The 24,576-nt window shown below is 34.3% G+C and overlaps 1 protein-coding gene across 3 annotated transcripts in view; it reads left to right on the forward strand.

Moving 5' to 3' along the window:
* Nucleotides 1-23,797, forward strand: part of LOC124368958 (guanine deaminase) — a 77,925-nt gene extending 54,128 nt beyond the window's left edge. For 2 of the 3 annotated variants that reach the window (XM_046826531.1, XM_046826532.1), the window contains exons 8-11: nucleotides 3,768-3,875; nucleotides 9,914-10,079; nucleotides 14,043-14,189; nucleotides 23,046-23,797. In XM_046826531.1, coding sequence (XP_046682487.1) covers nucleotides 3,768-3,875; nucleotides 9,914-10,079; nucleotides 14,043-14,189; nucleotides 23,046-23,233 — 609 coding nt within the window. In that variant the 3' untranslated portion in view covers nucleotides 23,234-23,797. Of the gene's footprint in view, nucleotides 1-3,767; nucleotides 3,876-6,940; nucleotides 7,167-9,913; nucleotides 10,080-14,042; nucleotides 14,190-23,045 lie in introns of those variants that run through there. The other variant, XR_006923023.1, reaches the window with a different exon arrangement.
* The last annotated feature ends 779 nt before the right edge of the window (nucleotides 23,798-24,576 follow it).

Raw genomic sequence — 24,576 nt, forward strand, 5'->3', positions numbered from 1 at the left:
TTGCAGGTTTCGGACACAGTAAAAATCCTTGGCGTTACTTTTGACAAGCAGTTAACCTTCTTGAACCATGTTCAAAATATCAATCATTGTGTAATGAATAGGTTAAGAGTGTTGTTTAGGTTTAAGGGGTTACTCCAGGAGGAAGTGAAACTGAAGATTGTCAAAGCTGTGGTTTTCCCAGTTATTGTTTATGCTCTTCCTGTATTTGGGGGAAGATTGACCCTTGAGGGTGCGGTCCTGATTGATAGGTTACAGAACTCTGCTGTAAGATTTGTGTACGGCCTGAGAAAATTTGATCACGTTAGCCAGTATCGCCGTACAGCAAGGATCCTCCCGATAAAGTACATTTTCAAACTTCAGGTGGCTTGCCTTGTTCACAAGGTGTTGCTGACGGGAAAACCCTCTTACCTCAGGGGGATGCTACAGACCCGGGCTGAGATTAGGGACTGTCACACTCGGCAGGACGTCATGCTGGAGGTGCCCAGGGTCAGGCTGGAGATGGGTAGGAATGGATTTCGATACTTTGGCCCCCAGATATACAACAGTGTCACTCACAGTCTAAAGGCTTATGGATATTCCTCGTTTAAGGACAATCTCAGACTGGCTTTGGAGGAGGACTGTTTCACCCCTAAATAGTTGTTTAAGGTATTAGAGGTTAGATTAGTTTAATTTTGTATTTCTCGGATGATGATATAGATTTGTATGTGCCTTGATTAAAAATGTATGACTTGAGTTATTTTGAAAAACAACAATGTAATGTTGAAAATCGCTTCAAATAAAGACGTTATTATTATTATAGATCACCACACGTCTGTTGCACCTATGTGCAAACGTCCGTTCCTCACAATGGTTTTACTTGTAATTTGTGTCTTTTGTATAAATAAGTCCTCTGTAAGATTAGAAGAGTGTTTATATCTATTTAAACTACTTGCTTTCCCCCTATAAGATAGCTGTGAAATCACAACATTGCACTTCCCTGAAATCCCAGGGATTTCATCTTCTGAATTAATAAATTGTGATTCAAAAATTCAAAGGCTTTGCTGAGGTCAAGAAGACTTTTGTAATAGTTTTTTCTTTTTCAATGTTGCAAATTAAGAGGGCTGTTGAAAAAGTAGATGACGTTTACTCTGTAGCCGTTAGGGGTTTATTTATGTCACGGCCATTTTTATGTCAGGGCATCTCTCCGTTCAGTTCCCATGTTGTCTTGCACGTAAGATGTTGATGTTTAAATGATGTGTTAGCTTAACCAATACTGAATTTCAATAATTTTACAAATAGAGCTAAAGAAAATTGGCCTGTAGGTTTTCACTTTCTATTTACTTCCTTGTTTATGTAGAGGATCCATTTTTTAAGTTTTTAATTTAGATGTACAAGTTCCCTGGGACACAGATTTATTAATGATGTGAGTGAGGAGTATTATTAATATCTCTGTCGGATAGAATTGTTGTTGTATCAACTCATTCTTAATAAAAATGGTGATACTTTCTTTATAGAACTGGGTTATATTCTTATTTCTTACTAACAAATAACACAGGAATTGGAATAGAAACCACAATTTTGATATTGGAATCGAATTATTTTTGTAATTGTGTCATCAATAATATTTAACTTTTGTATTTGCTAAATATCTTACTACCATCTAAGAAATATGAACAAATATTTTTAACGAGTAAGTAATGTATTTTGTATCATATAAATCTCAATTTAAAATTTTTATTTATTTACCTTTGAATCCGCTACTTCTAATTGTATTATTTAGTGTCATTTTTGTATGTAGGCCTTGTCATTACATAGGTTATGCAAAACAATTCTTTATATTGATAAATCCCTAACATAATCAAAATCCTTCTAATGTTTGCAAATTTCCAGCTTACTAATTGTTTATAGACCAAACAAAGCTCTGAAAACCATAATATCATATTAGTTTATATGAAATGAACGTTTTACTATATCAGTGACGAAGAAGTCCTTTATTTTATATTAAGGCTGGATTTTTTTTATAGATTCATAGATAATTGAAATTGTATACCTCTCCCAAATTATATATTTATTAAGGAGATGGATACATATAAGAACAAATGTGTGAAATCTGGAAGCTTGAAGTAACTTACTTTTAATTGATTCCAAATTACAAGATTGAGACCATTACATGAGGCATTTTACTAGCAGTTTGCATTCTTATTTTTCAACTTTCTTGCACTTAAGAGGAAATTTAAAATATTAAAAGTATATTGTGCATAATTTTCTGCTTTAAAATTTGCAGTGCTGCAATGGTGACCCATAATACAATTGATCCACTTCATTTATTTTGGAGTTGATAGATTAGTGGTAAGGGGAGGGGTTATGTGTGCAAGTCTCACTCACCAGCGGAATGAGTATGCTGACAGTAGTGCATTAGAATTTTCGCATGATCACAAAAAAAGTTGATTGATTAGAGATGACCAATCGTGTCTGTTCTGGGGTTTCAGTGGTTATTCTCTCTTCTTACATCTACAATAATCACGTATCAAAGATCACTTTTGATATCATTGTAATAAGAGAAATTGTCTATTCCCATCGCTTCAATGGATTATTTTGTGTCACCGGTGGTCTAATTGTTATAAGGATGAAATGAAAACCATCCTCTCTTAACCCTTTCCACTTGGATTTTTTTCACTAGTCTGCCCCCTCAGCTCGTATTTATTTTAGCATATTTTCAGTAAAAACCCATTTTTAGCAAACTGGAAGTCAATAAAGTATATACATTATTATATTGTATAATAATTTTATTTTATTTCTAATTTATATTTTTGAGATATAAAATTTGATAATTACACTAATAAGTTTTATATTTTAGCATGGTATGGTATCGTTCAGAACACTCTGCAGGATGAAGACCAGGATTTTTTGAACAGGTTTTACAATAGTAAAGTGTTTCCCTTCTTCCTCCTGGCACCTTTCTATTGCTACAAACAGCACAGTTTTTAGTTTTTTTTTGTTGGATGAGCTGCAAGAAAGTGAGGTTGTTTGTTTAGCCTTTCTTCTTTTTCTACTGATGAAGGACGACCCCGCTTCAAACTCATAGGGTTACGGACATGGCCTACAAGTTCAGTGATAAGGATTTCTCTGAAATTCCTGTGTTGAATTGTTTTTTTTCCATGGTTTTGTTTATTCGTGTTGAACAAGAGAAAGCTATTTACTATTCCCACTTCCAACATCCAGAAAAATAGCTTTCTCCACTACTTCAGAGATTTACGGGGAAATTTGTAGGAAGCAATATAGTGGTCTGCTTGGTCCAAGCCACCCATATATTTGTTATACTGACAGATAACTGTTGGCTTTTGTATGTTTATTTGATTATCCTTGCCTTAATTAAGTAATTCAGCAATAACTTCTGAATCAGAAAGAAAAGAGGTACTTGGTAACGACATATCGAGTCACTAATGCGAACGCGTCTGAAAATTGGTTAGGAAACGTGACTACAATGACAAAGCAAAATAAATCAGCAGCCGACCAATCGTAGTTCAGCTGTAATTTATTAGTTCCTGAGAATACCGTGCGATCGCAGCACCAATCGGAAACATCGTAGGCCGGCTAAAAATAAAGAAAAGATGACGTCACTGCAATGTCGGATGGCGTCCGACATACGAGCGGAACGGCAAAATAGCAATGTCGGACGACGTCCGACATACGAGCGGAAAGGGTTAAATTTGGAAAATAACATATTCTATACAAAACAAATAAAAAATGTAATTGTGTAAATAATTGTAACAAAACTTTTGTTCCAGACTCATCTCTGTGAGACAAAGGAAGAGATTGAAGAAGTGGCGCAGATGTTTCCGAATTCCCCAACCTACACCTCTGTGTATAAGGAAGCCAAATTATTGACTAGAAAGGTTTGGTTCTCACTTAAAATGAAGTTTATTAATTTTGGAAAATTGAGTAAAGATTATACAAAGTTTCACCCCTTGGTATACACTTATTGTATTAGATTGTTGATGAGCTTGTGTAAAAGCATAACTGGTGTTATTTTTATTGATATATTTCATATATTTACTTGAGAACACTCTTCTCGACGTAGGTTTTCATCAACTGTTCACAAGCCGTTTCACTGAGGTGGCAAAAGATTGCCATTGCATAAAAATAGTATTTTGAATCCAATGATCGATATTCATTCCAATGTCATCAACTACTTCTGAATGTTTTGAACCAAGAAACTAACTTTGCTTTTTATTTATAAGTTTCAGTATCTGAAGTTTTAGTTTATGCTTCTTTTGGAAAAGGCAAAATCATCCAAGTCTCTCACCCCTTTTAATGTTTTTTTGTGAACTCTTGTCTTTTGTACATTTTCGGGATTCATACGGGTATTCTGTTTTGTTAAATTGTCTTTTTGAGAATATAGTTGTCTCTTGTTGCATATCTTGAATATTGAAGTTTACTTCCTGGTCTAGAAGTCATCAAGCCAAACTTCAGTGAATATGAATATGAATCAAGAACTGTGATTATCTTCATTTACTGGTTGACCTGATCTATCTCTCCAAATTGAATTTTTGTAAATTATTTTTATGTTGTTGAATTGTTCAGAATATAGGAACAGTGTTGACTTCCATACTTTGCATCAATTGCAGTATACGTCTTTCTTTTCACTTATCACATATGCAATTATGGACTAATGCAGTAAAATTCTATTACATGTAATATATTACATGATCTACTAAGTTATGTAGCATACAATATCACTCATACTACTAGTTGCATGGTATTCTGAAAAATGTGTAGATGCGAGGGCCAATCTGCATTGTAACATTTTATAAGTACACAACCTAGTTTTTCATAAAACTGATGAAGTAACATTCCCCCAAAAAAGGTATTAATTTTCATGTGCACTAGTTTTGGTGGGAATTGAATTGGAAGATATTGAAAGAAAAATATATCAAACATATAATTTTTTCACATCATAGTTTTTTAGCTCTACCTAATAAAGCAATCATCAAACTTGTAAATTAACCTGTTGACGAGTGCGCACGGCATTTACCGTGCCGCTATGACGGTCCATACTGAGTGCCTCATTGACCAGTGACAGTCTTGTAGGGAGTAAAATAAAAAAACCTTTTAAATGTTAATAAACTTGTTTATTATAGTCTAAATGTATATTAAAATGGCGACCTTGGAGGCGTAGCGGGTCTTGTGTCCCGCCTCCGTAAAATAGTTTTAAAAGTTATCACCAGGTGCCACCACGATACAGGACTAGCAACACTGTACAGCAACACTATTAGGAACAACTGAAAAGTTCCAAAAATCTCCGCTAGACGTCACAGTAAGTCAGTGAGAACGAACTGACAGTCATTAGTCTGCAACAGAAAATGCCGTGCTCCCTCATATGGGACCAAACGGCAAATAATGTGCGCACTCATTTGGGTATGTTTTGCGACACTCGTCAACAGGTAAAGTAAAGTCAGCGTTAGCCAACAGGATAAATAAGAAATGTTTGACTGAAAATGGTAACTTTTATTTTGGCCGATATAACAATGATTCAAGTATTTTACAGTTGTTTTTATGTGTGTAAAGCTAAAAAATATGACTTATAAACAAATTTATCGTTTTGTATTTTAACCCATACGATACTCACCCATTTCAGACTCCACTAAACTTATCACAACTGATAATCGATTTCGTTCTTAGAAGAAATTCCTCTTTCAATTTTGCAAATAACTATGTAGTGTTCTTATATAATGTAAGTTGATTTTTGGCTCCTGGACTTTAGACTGTCTCACGTCCTTGAGAAAATCAGTTGAGAACAAAGGTTTTGGGAGAGGGACAGAAGGAGTAGAGAGAGGGAGGTCACTATAAAATGATGAGGTAATATTAAAAATATTCCTTTGGTTTTTTCGATCAAGTCCTATTTACGTTTTGAAACATGACAATAGGACTTTTGTTTCTAAACTTGTTTTGTGAAATATACTTAAAACAAAATTTTTGAACTGTGAATGTTTAGTTAGCTCCATTTCACTTTCTGTTTAATGGAACACTTGACTCATAGAATCTGGAGTCTGAAGGGATCCAAAAAAAGTTGGTGTTTAAAAGAAACTCTGCATCATTTCGACATAAGGTACACATAGACTACAAATAAGTCTGACTGGTTTATCCTGCAGCCATATAATGCAATCTAGATGAAGAAGTATTCTCGTCTCAAAAGAGTCAAGTCTGTGCTAAGTGGAGGGTGAAATGAAGCTAAACTCAACATTCACATTTAGCAACTTGTTGACAAGGTATGGTAATATATATTTATCTGTGTTAAATTTTATTTTTTTACCCAGCAAATATTTGTATGTTGCATTTTAAAATTTCAAAGAATTTTAGTATTGTAGAAAATCTGCCTTGAGTTAGGTCAGAGTTGTATAAGGGGAGACTTCAGTTATAGTAAAACCTAAAATAATTAGTAAAATGAGATGAAATTAGTTTAAAATAATGGTGAAAGTTAGAGGTATGCTTAGCTGAGGGGATTAACTCAGGAGAACTACCTATGAGTGCAAAGTATACTTCTAAATAATTAAATTACGAAGATTAGCATCATATCAAGTTTTATAAGAACACAAATTGTTATTAACACTGATCAAGGTGAATATAGATTATTATTTCAGAACTCTCAGGCAGATTTAGTCAGAGTTTAATATATTAAGTGATAAATATATTAAGTATTGAAGTATATTTGTATATATGATTTTATTAACACAAAAGGTTCCATTTAATTAAATTAATTAATAAGCTGAGATTTGAAACTTTCATTTTTAAATTGGAATTAATAAAACCTTATTTGAAACAGTCCCCTTGTGTTTTAGTAGGAACTTTATAAAAATAATTTTTACATTCAATATTGATATTAACAGTTATTCTTTAAAAAGTGTACAGATTATAGATACAATTATAAACACATAAATTATTTACACTTATTTATTTATAGGACAATTTTTCAACTAGGACTGAGAAAGTTTTCTTTAAGTATGGAACAGTACTCTCTTTTACACTTCGACACATTTGTCCACAACATGTTTTCTTGTTTTCTTACTTTGACCACTTCACTCCAAGTCCCTTGAATGCCACCTCCCCTCCAGAATTTTTGGAAATGCTGTTGGCTGTTACTGCCCATACCCACTGGTATCTTCCATTGGCCATTTACTTGTTTACAGGTACGTGAGAGTTAGATTATATTTTCGGTAGTTTTAGCTTCTTCCAATTGTTGCTGTCTTTCTTCAATTTCCTGTCCTTTTAGTTGGTTCGGGGTCATGTATCTCTTTCCTATGATTGTCTGTTTGGTATGTTCAGTTGACAACATTTCAGCAATAAAATGTAGCTGTTGCTAATGTGTGAAGTTCAAGGTATCTCTTCTGTCGGAATTGACATCTGACTAGACATTTGGTCAATGAGATCCTGGAGCAATAAACCTTCTCCTTACAGGCAGAGTTATTATTTTACGAACAAGAAATTTGGTATACCAGTGATATTTATGATACAACACTACAGGTTGTGATCCTAAGCCTGCGATTCCTTTTAGCTTAGACTCATGGTTATCAACCCTCTCACAACATTTTCTAGAGTGTAACCATTGGTGGTATCTTAGTCTGGGCATAATCCATAGCAATTATTTTCTAATGCTTCCTGAGAGTTTTCTTGAAAACAGAGTAGTATGGTCATGTATTTAAAGTAAAAAACCTGTTGTGCATAAAATAGACTCAATACTTAATGGATATGTTTTTCAACAAATATTCATTTAGCTAAATGTGATAAGTTCTATTATCAAATAGAGAGATATGGCTCTAACCATGGACGTGTAATTCCTCATACACCATAGCTGTTTAATTTTGAGATAAGCATCTGATGATATTATGGATGCAGTCAAAGGTCTTTAAGAAATTTATTAAAATGCTGAGCATTGGTTTTTTTACTTTCCATTGATTTTGACAATGTTAACGAGTTGTTTGACTGCTTCAATTGTAAATCTCTCACTCATGAAACCACATTGTTCCTTATGTTGGATATCAAATTGGCCTAGTAAGAGGGGTAATCTAGAAAGGAACAGGGTGTAAAAGACTGCTTAGAATAAAAAGATTAATAGTAATAGAAGTCGGTTGGGTAATTATCCAGCAAATCTACCGATTATCTTGTAGATGATAATCTGGGTAATTATCTGAGGTTGTTTGCAGATCGGATCGCCTTTTTAAAATAAGGGATGATTATGGCCTTGCCTCAGGTAGTGAGTAAATAGCCCTGGTTCAAGTGAAAAGTTAATGATTTTGGCCATGTGTTTGGTAATTTTGTGCAAACACTGTGTAAAAGGCCAAATTGTTCTTAAATTAATTTCAGTGGAATACTTTTGTTACATGTACTAATGAACAATATCAACTCCTCCTCTAAGCCAACATTATTGATACAGCTGTTCTATGTAGTCCCTCATCATTTTTGTTAAATTAGAATGCAAATTCCCAATGTTCTAGTACATTTACGAAAAACATATTCAGTTTATTAGCAACAATGCAAGAGTCTTCCATGTTATTTCCTTCTTGTTCAAGCTAATAAGAGTGGTTGCGTTTTCATTTTATCTCTTATGATTAATTATGGTCCTGACAATTTTTGATCATTTTCCTCTCTAATGTTTTAAGTCTGTGCAGTTTCAAGGGCTATTCAGAAAGTCACTGTCATTTAGGCATAGCAGGAAGTAGTGGGGGTAGTTCATATTGGTATGTACAGTAGTTATCAATGTGGTAGCGAGGTTATTTTTCTGAGGCAACAATATAATGGAAGATCATAAATTCTTCATCTGGTTTTCACATCATGATTGTTGAAGCACATTAATGTTTAAATTGCTCACTATAAAAAAAATGATCAAGGAATATAAATTTTGTTTTAATGTCAAATAAATGAATGACTGTTTTTAGATTTTTAACAGGAGATCTATAGAAGCCAAAAATATTTTTTATTTACATTAATTGAAACAGATGTTATTTCAAAACATTTTTCAATGGAATGATATGAATTCATATTGCAAAAGAAATGTTTTTACAAACAGGTTAACACCACCACACTTTTCTTTGTGGGAATAAGAACTAAGAAGCACATAATTTTGTAGTTTGAAGAACTGAGTTGTGTTATCAGTGATATTTATAAAGTACTAATACATCAGGTTTGATTTTGTGGCACAACATATTAAAAATATTGATTTAAATTGTTGCAGTTTGAGCGCTTTGATATAACACAGCGATGTTGTTTTTTAGAGAATAACACCTTTTGTGATTAGTTTTGGAGGGAGTGACCATCGTGTGGGTGAAGGTCATTGATTTAAGACCTGATTTCGCCAGTGACAGGGCCTTTTCCCGCTGTGATGATTTTCGGCTTTAGCTGTTGCTCCCGTATTGGATTTTGGCCTGGGAATATACTTCACTGAGTCGGCATAGCTGTTAAATGGGAGTGTGGGACTCTGCTTAGATGCTATATCTGGCAGCTGAGGACCATTCCAGACATCCTTTGTTAACAACATACGGGTTCGTTAAGGTGGGTCATCTGTATTGCTTTCTTTCTATCCAATCCCTCGTGATTGTCCAGCAGTGTCAAGATCTCACTAAGAACAGATCTACCTGTGTTGCTGAAGTGTTGGATATGATACACAGACATGTGTCTATTAAATTTGCTGACATTACTCCATGCTAGTTCTTGTTTTTCCTTCTTTATTTATTATTTTTATTTCTTGGTTAACTTTAGAACTGTAGGGATCATACATACTAATATACTGCCAAGAACACAAAAACTTAGTCGCTTAAAGTAAGCAAAGCAAATAAACCTAGCATTAATTCTACTGTTACAGATAAATTACAGCACGTATTTTCATTCATTTCATAATAAATTTCAATGAGTGATTGTTCTGATAAGTACGATGTTTCAGACTATACTGGCTCATTGCGTCCACCTACAGGACAGTGAAATGGAAATGATCAAGGATGCAAGATGCAGCATTGCACATTGTCCCTCCTCTAATATCAATCTGCGCAGTGGAGTATGCAATGTTAGAAGACTTTTGGATAAGGGTATCAACGTATGTCTAGGCACAGGTGAGTAGCTAAAGTTTGAAGCAGATTGAAATTGTATTTCAGTGCTTTATTTGATAAAATGTAATGTAAGATGTTGATTGAAGAAGAATTTCCTAGAATCCTTACCTATATTCAAGAAGGGATTTGCTAAATAAAAAATTCCTCTTTATGTAGTTAGTAACATAGCTGATGAAAGTGTCGAGCTCTTTGTTGTTTCCTTCTATTACTCCTGTAAAAATATGCAGATGGTCTAAATATCTGTGTTTGGCACGTTTAAAGTGCCATGGCAAAGGGATTGGTGCTTATACCAGCAGTGCAAGCAATCGCAGGAAGAGTATTTTCTCCTTAAGTGAATTGCTGCTTGAATGTAGATAACAATCCAGAGATTTTTTTTTATTAATTTTTATTTCTACTTTTGGTGCTAATCTATGGGATTGGTCTGCTTGTGTGAGTTTGCCACTTATCCAGCGTATTTATCTTCGTACTTTGCTATAACAAAGCAACAGAGGTCTGTGATGCAGTAAGGATGATATGTTTCAGGTTTGATCCTCAGTCAATAGAATGGTACAAAGGAGTTTATTTTTTTTATTCCAATGTGTTAATGGAATGGTTCTAAAAAATGTGTATTCCAGTTCCGATTTCTAAATTATGGCTTCAATTATAAATTCTGTGTTTGTTTCTTTATTTGTACATGATATTTATTAAAAAAAAATAATATAAAATAGTATATAAATAAACTAAGAAATATGTCATACTTAAAATTAACAGCAGCCTGATAGACTTCCATCCTGGTCTCAGAGGACGTCACTTTTGAATGAGTTAATTCTATTTTTCCAGAATTGTTTGGTACTTTTTATTTTGTTAACAACTGATTGTTACATTCAATATTTCTAACAATGGGGTGTTAAGGTCAGATAGTTAATTTATGACACCTGCAACATGTTCTTTTTAATAATGTTTTCAATAGCAGACTCTGTGTCCTCTGTAACCCTAGGCAGAAAGTCCAAAAAATAAAATACCTCGTATGAAATGATACTAAAATATTTACAAGCTTATGAGATCAATTGTTACGATTGAAAACATTTATATTAATATCACCAACTAGTAGAATATTTTTTAATTTTCTAGATATTATACACAATAACAATTCAAAAATGTAAAAAGACTTATTATCACATTAAGGCTTTCTGTAAATGCAAAATCATAAATTTTATAGTGGTCTATCTGTACACAGATAAAAATGTTGCATGCCAAAAATATGCAACTTTCAAATTCTTTTTCAAATAACAATCACTGTATTAATGGTATTTCTAATTTTGTACTAACAACATTTTTTTGACAATCATTAAACTTCATTCTGAGATGATCCTTCGAGTATAACAATAAGAACACACATTGTAACATTCTAAATTTTTTTAAATTATTTTCGTCCGTTCATCTTGTCCTCACGTAAGGCAACTGTGTTAGGATCTTTTAATTCAGAAAATGTTATTTGCTGACTGTCTGAACGTAATAATAAGGCATGGATTGGCCATTCTTTGATATAAAATACTGAGATTCACAAACAACAATCCTATGAATTCTACCTATGTGTAACTGCATTTTTGATGTTACTGTGTTTGGTATCTGAACATGATCAGGAAACAATATGCAGGATGGAGTCAAGCTAGCAACATGGGAGGGGACTTATCTGAGATTAAGGGTGTAACATTGTTTCTGGATTAATGTTGGGCCTGGATCTGCTACATGCAATTTTACAGGATCACAAAATCATTAATAGTAGCTGGTGGAAGTTAGGAATGAATCAGTTAACTGTGTTACAGGATTATTTATATTATTGTTTATGATCATGAGTGCGTGATCTGCTTTGAAGACTGTTTCACTATAAAATCTGTAATTTTTTATGCAATAAAGTGTTTACCTGCCATATTCAGATGTAGCCCATGTGTGATGTAAAACCTGTAATCATATGTAACCTGTATACTCCGTATTATATAATGTTTGACTACAAAGCCTATTTACCATACAAAACCACTTTCTTCAAAAATCACATGGATACATTAATCCACGAGAACATCAAAATATTAAAACAAATTAAGACAGAAAGCACAGAAGGTACAAAACAATTATTACGTCCACAACAAATAACCCTTAACATTACACCTTGGGATGAGGTCGAGTGAAGTTCCAAAAGTACCACACTAAACCTTATAGTAAGTTTAAAATCCCTTTTTAACACATTCGCTGCGGGTGAGTTACACTGCACTAGGAGCGGGTGGTAACTATGGTTACCCCAGAGCCTTTGTTCTGAAATGAGGCCAGTGTGCAGTCAGCACTCGAGCTATCACAACACTGTATTTCTTGCTCCTCGTGAGTTACTTTTCCCACATTTTTATGCACTTCGTTTTCACATTAGACTTTTTCATTATTTTTAATGATTTAAGTTTTTTTAATAGCAAGTGATTGTGCAACACAGTGGATCTTCCCCTGGGACCAAGTGGTGTACAACAACCAAGTTCTAGGCGTATTTGTAAATAATAGATGACTTTTGGGTGGGTTGGTTAGGATGTATTTTTACATTTGTATCAATATTGTATTTTAGTAAACTTATTTCTTCTTTTTTTGTCTTACATTTTTATAAACTTAAGTACTACTATATTGTTTGTAAACTACAATCATTTCTAGTAAACATTTAAATACATTTTGTTATAATTACTCATCACATATTTGTAAATAATAACTGAATTTGAGTGAGTTAGCAGAGATGTATATAAACCTTTATTCACATTTTTATAAACATTTACATTCATTTTGGTTTACACATTTATGTATAAATATTGTTTATGTTTGTCTAAAACGAATAAAATACATTTCACTTAGCTACAATGTATTCATTTGGATTATTCCCACTGCCATAAAAGGGCGTTCCCTAGTGCGAGTGGTAACTAGAGTTACCACCTGGCAAGGAAAACTTTCCTCAGGAGCTAGGGGTAACTACACTTAACGCATTCCTAAAATGGTAGAGATTGATAATTTTTGTAACTAATGAATAATTTTCATATATTTCTTTCATATTTCACCAAAAGTAAGTAAAAATATATTTTAAAAATTTCAGCATATACGGAACTCTGTATAGGGATTTTTAGCAGTGAACGTGTTAAGGGACCTTTGATGTAAAACATAAAATTAACAAGGCAACGTAAGCAATATAGGGGCAAACTAATAAAACAACCAGTTCACGTTGTTTCGAAAAAATTAATGTTCAAGAGACAGTACTTTATGCACTATGTACTTTATGATTAGGGAAAAAACACCATTCTCAGTAACACTTTATATGGCAAGAAGTGTCTCAAAAATATAATGTTAGTTACATATGATGTGGTGTAATAACTACATAAAGGCATGGAGTAGGGTTTGTCTACATATATCATACAACAGACAGTATAGCATTTCTGATATGTATAGGTTAAAAAGCTCAATATATAGTAGAAAAATCAGTCACACCAATAGAATATATACAATATGACAGTTTATTTCATAGTGTAACACACAATCATTCCAAACCAAGGGAAACTGCACTGTACCTAAAATAAATCTCCAATTTTCTGTAATATCTACATCCTCCGATAATATTCCTCCTACCTTCCTCCCCAGTATAAATCACTACTTTAAGTATGATCATAATTTTTTTTTTTTTTTCAAAAAAAGGAGAGGCCAATCCACTTTTGAGCCTTATTCTGCTCAAATGGGCCACTGGCCTGTGCGAGGATCTTATCAAACAGAATAAGGAGGAGAGTCGATACAGTACAAGATGGTACTGATAAAAAGTGCAACGGTCACAGACAGGATTTGATCCTGCATTATCTCTAACTCAGGCCGAAAGTCCAACGTCTTAGACCACTCGGCCATCGGCACTCCCAACCGATATTATTATTGTTTACTTTTCAATAATAATATATCAGTGTTTGCCTGCTCTGCCCACAGATGTAGCGGGAGGAAACAGTTCATCTATCCTGGACGAAATGCGAGCAGCCTTGAATACCTCCATTACTTTGTCATTTCAGCATGAAGACTACATACCTCTCTCATACCATGAGGTCTTCTATATGGCAACTATGGGAGGAGCCATCGGTATGTACCATAATATTTTTACAAAATTTATTATATCAATTTTGTATCTTTTGTCAACTAGTTAGGAAAGAAAAAGTTGGCGCCAGGTTTCTTGCTGGTTCAAGGAGTGCTCCAAGGCGTTGGAAGGAGAAAGTATCTTAAATCCTTTAATAGACTTCCCACGGAAGAAAATATTTTTGAGTCGATGCCAATCATGGTTGAATAATATGAACCAAATAAAAAGAACCACTGCTAAATCCATGTATTGTATATCCTACTTGTAGAAAATATTGCGTTCAGTATGCAACAGACTTCCTTCTCCTTCCATTGATCTGAAACACAGTGAAGATGTAGTGACTGATCCATTAAAAGTTTCAAATTTATTAACAGCACACTTTGCCAACATCTCAAATACATATATTTCATAAAAATTTTCTGTATTATATATTCAAATACATATAAGAAGACTTACTGCCAAATTGCCACCTGGTTATTACTCTTCTTCAAACCTTCTGTTTACGATCATTCAGGTGAGTTTCGGTAATATACGTTCCAACCCTTTCACTTTACTGAGTGGCCACCCAAGCAGGAAATCCAGTAATTTTAACGTACCAGAAGCTTCCTGTAGAGCCAGGAAAATCTCAAAAACAATTGTTCTGTCTCTTAAGAGCTCGTGAAATCAAGAAATAATTTGACAGCTCTTTGAATCTGGATCCAATCATTTTCAAAACAACTTATTTTAACCCTTTGTTGCCCAAATATAGTAAAGAAGTTTTAAAATGTGATTCAGTGTTATTTTTCTATTTACCACTCATCAAAGGTAAATAATATATATATTTTTTTTATTTCATTCATGGCTAAATACATATTTTGTATATGGTACTGGTAAGTACCGTTGGGCTATGAGACAAGTAGGCTTAATTTTGTATATGGTACTGGTAAGTACCGTTGGGCTATGAGACAAGTAGGCTTACAAACAAACTTACAATGTCAAAGACTAAGATCTTTATTAGGTAAATACAATTTAATTAGTCATGAAAACATAAGGAAAATGTACTTTACTGTCTTTATATTCAGTACTTTATATTCAGTTTAGGTTACAAATGTAACCCATGATATTCAGAGAAGCAGTTTTTTTTGTCGTTGCAACATAAATAAACGCCACAATGACTGCACTTTGAATAAGGACGAGATTGGATTTTTTTCAAAGCACACATTTCACATCTTCCTCTAACTCCTTCAGTGAATGTTGGCCAGTGCACTCCTAAGTTACCTAATCTCACATCGTTGGACACAGATGGCTCCTTGCCCCGTCGCTTGTTTGATGGTTGTTGAGGTGATTTGCTGGTGCGCTTCAAACTTCCCTTCTTACAGTTTACTTCACATTTGGACATAAGGCCCAGAGCGACATTTCGCCGAAAATCAAGTAATGGAGGCTTCTCACCCGAGATGCGACAATAGACCACAAAGCTATTCACAAAAGCTATGTCCAAGATACCCCAAAAAATCCTATGCCACCATTTCTTGGATCGCCGATGAACACCATAACTTGCTCGTAGTTGGTCAGCATGGTCTACACCCCCCATGAACTGGTTATAATCCTTGATTACTGTTGGAGCAGTTATTTTGTGAGTTTTCCCTTTATCATCCTTTCTATCTACCAATGTCATTTCACTTCCGTGGTAATTTGATGCTAAGAAAACACTCTTTGTGTCCCGCCATTTGAAGAATGTGATACCATTACATGAAGTTCTATGGTCCATGTCTCCTCTTTTGAGCTTCTTATCCTCAAGGATGTTTTCAGGCAGTCCTTTTCTATTGGAGCGTATAGTCCCACAGGCCAGTGTTTTCTCAGATTTCAACTTTTCCAACAATGGTAAACTGTTGAAGTAGTTATCGAAAAACAACATCTTGAACTTTCCTCGTTCGTCCTCTGTCAGTGCTAATACTACTCGCTCACCAAGACTGCAATTCTCATATTTTGCTTCCCAAGTTTCATTCTTCCCTTGGTAAATGCTAAATTGTTTTATATAACCAAATTGGTCAGCTAAACACCATAGCTTGTAGCCTCGTTTGATCGGTTTTAGTGGGTTATACTGCTTCATATTACTTCGCCCTTTGAACAAAATCATTGATTCGTCAATAGACAGTTGTCGTGTTCCATGGTAGGATTCCTTGAATTTTGTATTCAAAGACTCAATTAGTGGTTTCAGTTTGTATAATTTATCTTTGTTATTTGCAGAGATTTGATGGTTATCGTTTACATGTAAACAAGATAGTATGAAATCAAAACGGTTTCGTGACATTGATCTCTGAACAATTTTCACTCCTAAATCCTCTGACATGTTCCAGTAATGCTTCCAACTAGGCAACTTATGGTAGCCCATCATGAAATTGATTCCAATAAAAACTAAGAGCTCGTGTTCTTTTAGGTTCAGAGTTTTTCCTTTTTGTGTACCATATAAATTAGACTGATAGACTACTCCTCTCAAAGCACTTGATACGAATTTCAAAAAATAATCTGTGTGAGTCTGGCAGTCATCAAAAATACCCTCTACCACTCCTTCATCTAAATGGAATTCAGGAATTTGAGTTGTTACATCTACCTTTTTCCACTTCCTGTTTGGTAAAGGTAATTTTGTTTTTACAGTACGCATATTGGTCCCACTAGTACTAGGTATTGAATTTGTAAGGCAATCATTACTTACGTTAACAATGTCTTGAACATTAGGCCTACTTTCTTCTTCTAAGCAAATTACAGTATCATTATTTGATTCCTCTTCAACACTTCCTTCTTCAATCAAATTTTGTAAATTTGCTTCAAAAACGTCGTCAAATAAGTTACCAGTAGCCTTACGGTGTTCATCAAGTTCTAAAACCTCAGAAACATCCTCATCATCCGATTCCAGATCTGTGTCTTGATTATTGTCCAAAGGCAAAAGTTCCTCCAACACAGTAATTATTTCTCTGTCACTGAGCAAATATTCAGCCATTGCGTTATTAGTATTTTAGTTTTTAATAGTCTAGTAGTAACATTACAGTAAAATAATACAACACATAAAACTGTCAATTACCACAATAAACATTAGCACAGTACATATTATCAAACATAACCTCAAATTAATGTAAGCAACAAGAGCGTTGGACAGCCCAACGGTACTTACGAGTACCACTCACTATTTTGCATATAGCAATCTGTTCAATTAACAAAACTGTGAAATGAACGTTTTTACATCATTATAAATACATTATCAATCACTAAAACATGAAATAACTGAGAAAAGTAAACAAATAAAGGCCTGGGATGGATAAAGAAATTAGGTTGCTAAGTACTGGTCAAAACACATGCACGAGTCACTTTGTTTCAATGTCAGTCAGGTTAGCCACAACATATATTGCCTGGAAACCAAATTCCCTGCTCTTTAGAAGGTACTTGTGAGTACCAATGGGCTGCTGAACGTACAAACCCATTAATAACATTCACACATTGAGAAAAAAATACTGGTACTTGCAAGTACCGTCGGTCAACAAAGGGTTAAGTGACCAACGTGGTCCGTGAAACTGAGAATGTAGATTGAAAAATGTTCGTGAACCACATTTGACTCTGGTTGATCCAAGGTTGCCTCCTCTGGTGTTGTGGAGTTTATCTCAATCCATTGGACAATTAAAGTCCGCCGACTGATCGTCTCAGGCCTCGGCCACTATATGGGCAGTATGCTGTAATCGGTAAAGTGGCACAATGGCGAAGTGGTAGTGGCTGCGATACAAGCAGTGTTTTTAATTTTCAGTCACCAAAACAGGGTCTCCAGACGAAATTGTCCAACTTTTATTCGTCAGTGACAATAGAATTTTGAAAACACGTATAATACATTGTTCAGGGCAAAATTTGGTACAGTGTTCATCCTATAAACAGACTTAGAGTTTGGTTATTAATTGTTTGGCGGTTTGAAAAGAGATGCAATCTGATATTTTAAGTACACCAGGAGGGATAAACATTTTAGATTTTCTTATTCCAGAGGCCCTTCTCCAGGTTAAGGATCTAATCCTCTTTTCCCAATCTTTTACTAGAGCTTTGCTGTAGGAGAAGGGCACTCCACAGCCTGGCTCTGGCCCTACCATACGGGTTTCTGTACCTGTTTTGGCATTTTGGATACAATTGATGTACAATATGCTAGGTTAAGTAAAACTCAACAAAACTATGCAATAACCGGAGCTAGGCTATTCAATAAGTTACCTTTAAGTGTTGGTCGTTTAAGAATGTTGTTGCAGAGTGGCTCAAGAGAAAAATGTTTTATTCTATAGATGAGATTTTTAATGCTAATTTTAGTGACTTACAATTAAACTTTTAACATAGATATAGATTGTATTTATTTTAGACTCTGTAGGCCTACATAGTGATATTTTTAATATCATATTTGACTTTGTCAATACAATTTTGTAATTGTTGGACGACAGTTAAGTGATTCTGATTCTGAAAGGTATCCTGGAAGCTTCGTTGGCCGGAACGGGTGACGTCATGTCCATACCGTGTCTCCTCGTCATTCACACCGGGTGCCGGTCCCCGTGTTGTATGTGCTCGCAGCGCACTAGGTTTTGGCACAAACACTAGTGAATTACATGTATATAGTACATGAATGACACGTAGATAGTACATCAATTACACGTATTGGGGTGGGGTGGCCCACTGGGGTTGGGGGACGCTGCCTTCACCGTCCCTAGAACTGTTCGAATTCGTCTCATTCTCTTCATCAGATGAAAAATTATCGTCAATAACATTATCGTCTTCCTCCATTATGAGTACATACACTTACACAGTCAACAGACACTATAATCCACTCACACAATATTGCAAAGCATACACAACAAACGAAAATGGCGAACCGGCGACGAATCGCACCAACTGACTTACCGAAACAGGCACACCTCGCTATGAGTGTTACAGCCTTCCCGGGCAACTGCTCAGCTCACACTGAAGCAATATGAAAGCAGCTGCTGTATGCCGAGCTCGCTCGTCCACCGCCCGGTGCGCCATTTTCGCATGACGAGCATGCTCGTCACCCGCAGTGAATGTGTTAATAGGGTAAGCCTCTTTATTACTTCAATTATCTCTATCTTCAATAAAGACTATGAATTTTCAAAGGAGTAATTCTTAACCATATTCTTTGATATATAGGTTATCATTTCAGCCTCAGGAAATTCCAGCGATACTTTGATGTGTCCTTCTGAGGAAGTAGGCTTAGTCACTTTTTAATTCAGAAGCTTCATTACACTTAATGTGGCTGTCCTCTTCTCCTCCTGACCCAGAGGAGTGTATCCCAGAACCGCTTCAAGTGCCAAAGCTAGACAGGAGTTCATTGCCGCAGTGATGCTTGCGCAAGCTTGAAGACTCTGTAGCCTCTTGGCAGCTGTTTTTTGTTTTAATTTCGGCCACTATACATACTAGAGCAGCATATGTGACCATTGGTTTTATTAGATTCAGATTCAGAAATTCATTATTTACAAAAAAAATGCCAGAATGCACAATAAATAAAGTGACATCAAGAACATTATAGTTAATGAAAAATTATCTAATATCAACTTATAAAATATTCTAAACTATGGTAATAAATAGTTGTCGTATACATAAATAATAATAATTTATTTTCCATTCGTTAATTTACATGAATATAACATAAAATGTCCTTGGAAATAACTGACCACATTTACAAGTGTTGTCAGTGTGAATTATTAAATATAAACAAATTTACAACATCCTTAAACTAATATAAATACATAGTAAAAAGAATTATAAATGAGTCCAGTCTCGATACATCCAAAGACACTCTATGCGGCGCTTGGTTTACTTAAAAAATAATTAAAATATAATATATATATATATACAGATTATATTCCTATAATAGGTGGTACTGCAGTTCAACTTAACATTCTCACATAATATACGTACTTACATTTACAATTTTTAGAAGAACAATAAAACAACAGAAAGTCTACATCTTGTCTTAAAAATAACCACTCTTTTAATTTTCCAGAAAATATTTTTAAGTTTATACAACCTTTTACCTCATATGGTAATTTATTGAAGTACTTAGTCCCTATATATTGGAAAGATTGTTTAAAAATACTTTATGTAACTTTTGGGAGTTTGAATATTCTATTTGACCCACTTCTTGTATTGTGCATTAAATTTGTTGTTCCAGTATTTCCACTTTTAAGATATAATATTCTTAAAACTTTGTAAATAAATAGATGTTGAATAGGAAGTATCTTTAATGTGCAGTATAGTGGAAATGAACTATCTCTCTTTTTTACATGTAATTATTCTGATAAGGTAATTTGGGGATTTTCTTACAGTATTCTCAAAATATAAGTCTTGTAAGTACCTCCCCAACAATGTATAGCATACTGAATTCTTGATTGTACCAGCGCAAATAAAGCATTTTTAAGGTTGTTTTGTTGCAAAAATTTCTTAAGTAGTAAAATGTCCTTATCATTGATTTAATTTTACTATGAACAGTTATTGAGTGTCTTTCCCAATTTAATTGTTCGTCCAGTACAACTCCTAGATATTTAAAATATTTTACCTTTTCTATGGTTTGATACTTTTGGTTTTGAGTACAATTATCTATGTTGTATACAATATCAGAAGGAAAATCAAAATTTGTATGACTGAAATTTACGTACTTAGTTTTACTGACATTTACTTGCATTTTGTTTTTCACACACCAATCTTTTAAAGCGTTAAGGTCTTCTGTAATAAGTTGCCAGGCGATAGCGGCGTCTGTGAATGAATAAAAGAACGCGATATTGTCAGCAAAAGCACATATTTGTTCTTGAAAAGGAAGTTTTAACAGGTCATTTATAAAAATTAGAAATAGGATTGAAGACATATACACAGACACATACATACATAAATACATATAGACATGTTGAGTTAAACCAATCAATTATCCCTTTCAAAATATTCTTGGAATGAATAAGAGGTTTATTTAGTAGAGACTCTTTAAGTTTAGTTTGAAATTATTAGTGTTGTAGTGAGTTTTCAGTATGGCTGTGTATATCCAATAAATCATTTTCAGTCCCCATTTAAATTCAAAGAGTCTTTTACAGGCACCAAGGGCCTTAGTCGCTTTGGATAATATGTTTTCGATATGTGGATTCCGTGTCAGCAATTCATCTAGAACTATTCCTAGATACTTTACGACATCGGAATGTTTTATTCTAGTACCTTCCAGAACAGGTTGTGCAAGCTGGAATTTTCTTTTTATACTTGTTGTTGATGGATTATTCCTTAGACCTTCCCTATAACACCAGTTGCTTATAAAGTTTAGGGCTTCTTGGGTGAGGCATTCCAGCATGCCTTTATTTCCTCTCCTCCCACAAAAGGGGGGAGACAGTACTCATAAGGGCATCTTTCCGGGCTGTGATTGTGGCTGATTCATCTCTGAACTTTTATCTTACTTGTCGACTTTTTAGGAGGGCTACTATCCACTTGACAGCATCCGGAGGAACATTAAACCTTTCCAATACTGCCGCCATGGATTCTTATGGTACTTAGAAAATCGTCATCTTGCCGGTCATACCACTCTAGGAATGTTAGAGAAATGGCTAATCGTATCCTTTTGAGACTTTCAGTCAGTATTTTCAGAACCCAGCATAAGCATAATTTTCTTGCTGGTCATACCACTCTAGGAATGTTAGAGAAATGGCTAATCGTATCCTTTTGAGACTTTCAGTCAGTATTTTCAGAACCCAGCATAAGCATAATTTTCTTGCTGGTCATACCACTCTAGGAATGTTAGAGAAATGGCTAATCGTATCCTTTTGAGACTTTCAGTCAGTATTTTCAGAACCCAGCATAAGCATAATTTTCTTGCTGGTCATACCACTCTAGGAATGTTAGAGAAATGGCTAATCGTATCCTTTTGAGACTTTCAGTCAGTATTTTCAGAACCCAGCATAAGCATAATTTTCTTGCTGGTCATACCACTCTAGGAATGTTAGAGAAATGGCTAATCGTATCCTTTTGAGACTTTCAGTCAGTATTTTCAGAACCCAGCATAAGCATAATTTTCAATACTTCAATCTTTCAACATTCATTCTGTCACAATTTCATAAATCACACTTCTTAACATTTGAGGAAACTCACAAAATAACAATTAAATTATAAAGCATTTGTTTTCTTTAACTTTTTGCAACAAGTCATCAGTAATGAGTAAAGGCCATGCACATTCCTACAGACATCTTTAAAAGCACACTTTTTTCAGCACACTTCTCAGATCTGACAATGAATGTCAGCTGCTTTTTCACCCCTGTAGTCTTAAAAAAAGTTTCACACCACAAATCTTACAGTTGGCAGCATTTTTGATTCGGAGAGCCATTTTAATGACTCACAGACAGGCTTAAAAACCACTGAGATCCATAATGGTGGCTGTGGCTTGCCAACAGATAGCAGTACACAGCCGAATTCCAAAATGGTTTTAAAAACATGCCTAGTTTGTTGAGGGTGGGAAAGTATGTAGTAAAATTACTTCCATTTATATTTGGTAAACCACCGTTTAAAGTAATAATAAGAAAAAAGAAAACAATACTTGAACGTAAAAACATTTTTAATAGGAAAATTTTTCCAATTTCATAGTGTGTAGCTCCTATGGCATAAGGCTAAAATAAAATTAAGATGTGTTCACCATTTAATTAAGAAAACAATTTAAAAAATACATATGTGTGATTAAATCGAATATAAAACAATTCAGATGAATGTAGCATTAGCAGAAAACACTGCAAACCATCTACAAATAGACTTAAATTTATGGCATGGCCATTTTGGATAGTGTATTACATTGTTATTAAGTTTAAAGTGAAGGAATATTTATGTTTCAGCTCTTGACATGGAGGACAAGCTGGGTAACTTTGTAGTTGGAAAGTCCTTTGACGCGTTAATAGTCAACTCTGATGTGGAAACTTTTGGCTTTAACTTGGACATTTCTGAACTGTTTCAAAAGTTTATCTATTCTGGCAGCAAAAAATCCATTGCCAGGGTGTATGTTGATGGTAATGTAGTCATGTAAACCAGTATGTTGTGTTGAAAATTAATTCTTAAAAGTGCCTTATCATTAAAAATATGTGATATTAGAATTTTATGTAATTAAGAGTAGTCATTGAAGGTTTGGCTTTTAACTGTTGTATGTGATATCATTATCATACCATAAATATTATTTTAATAATGTTAGACATTGTGGAGAGTTGTGCCTTAATTATGAATCCTGAAATATCTGAAGGAATGATATATCTTCTCATAAGAATTCAAAATTAATGGTTATGCTAAGAACAATCATTATTTTTAAGTCAGGTAAATACTAATGCACATTGTTTTTAACTACTATTTTATATTAAGATGTGTTGCAGCAACTAAATATTAGGTATCATCACTGCATTTGTTTATTTGTTTAGATAATAGTAACCATTGTAAGAATAGTGGTTGTCCTTAAACAATGGAAAATTTTACTCATTAATTCTCATGCCCCAAAAATTGTCATGTTTTAGATTAAGATGTGTTCAAACAACTTAGTATTAGGCACTATCATATGATTAGTTTGTTAATTTGAATGTGTTTTAACCACTGTTTAGTTACTTGTTAACCCTTTTACTGCCGACGTCCGACATATCGGACGTCGGCATTTTTGCCGAAAACGCCAACGTCCGATATGTCGGACGTCTGTTTTTTTTATCGTTACTGGCTACTGTTATGTTCAAATGCCAAAATATTCGGTATTTTGGTTGTTTAGGAGCAAAGGATAATGAAAGAAGCCATTTGAAAAACTTTGGATTTCTATTTTTGTCGTCTTTGACTAGAATTGACGAACTACCTAGACAGCTGTCAAAACCAGATGATCGGATTATGTTACTGAAATTTTCGTTCATTGTTGTTGTTTACAATGTTATCGAAAGTTTTTTGAAGTGTTACTTTTGTTGATCAAGGATAAAATGAGTAAAAGAGTTACATCTAACTCTCCTGTGAGTGAGGGAACAATAAGTAAGTGCAAGACGAACTAAGTGGCGATTTCCTTCAGAATTTGTCAGATTCAGATGCCGAGAACGAATCTGATATTATTGTTAGGGCTATTGATGACAATCAAAGTGATGTGGATGACACTGATGACGATCCTGACTGTATCTTACCATCAGATAATGAGGAGTTATTAGATAGTGAGGGGGATGTGGCACAGATAAGTTTACCTTCAAATTCCACTGGTAGGCCTAGAGGAGGCCTACCAGTTTTGGGAAAATCCTCATAGTGCAGTTATGTTTCAAGGTAGCACCTTCAAATTTGGTATATGTTCTAAGCAATTGCTCTAGTTTATAATGATATCATGCTCATAATTTTAGTATAATTTTAAAAATAAATTATCAG

This window comes from Homalodisca vitripennis, chromosome X (genome assembly GCF_021130785.1).
Source record: "Homalodisca vitripennis isolate AUS2020 chromosome X, UT_GWSS_2.1, whole genome shotgun sequence".
NCBI classification, from domain to species: domain Eukaryota; kingdom Metazoa; phylum Arthropoda; class Insecta; order Hemiptera; family Cicadellidae; genus Homalodisca; species Homalodisca vitripennis.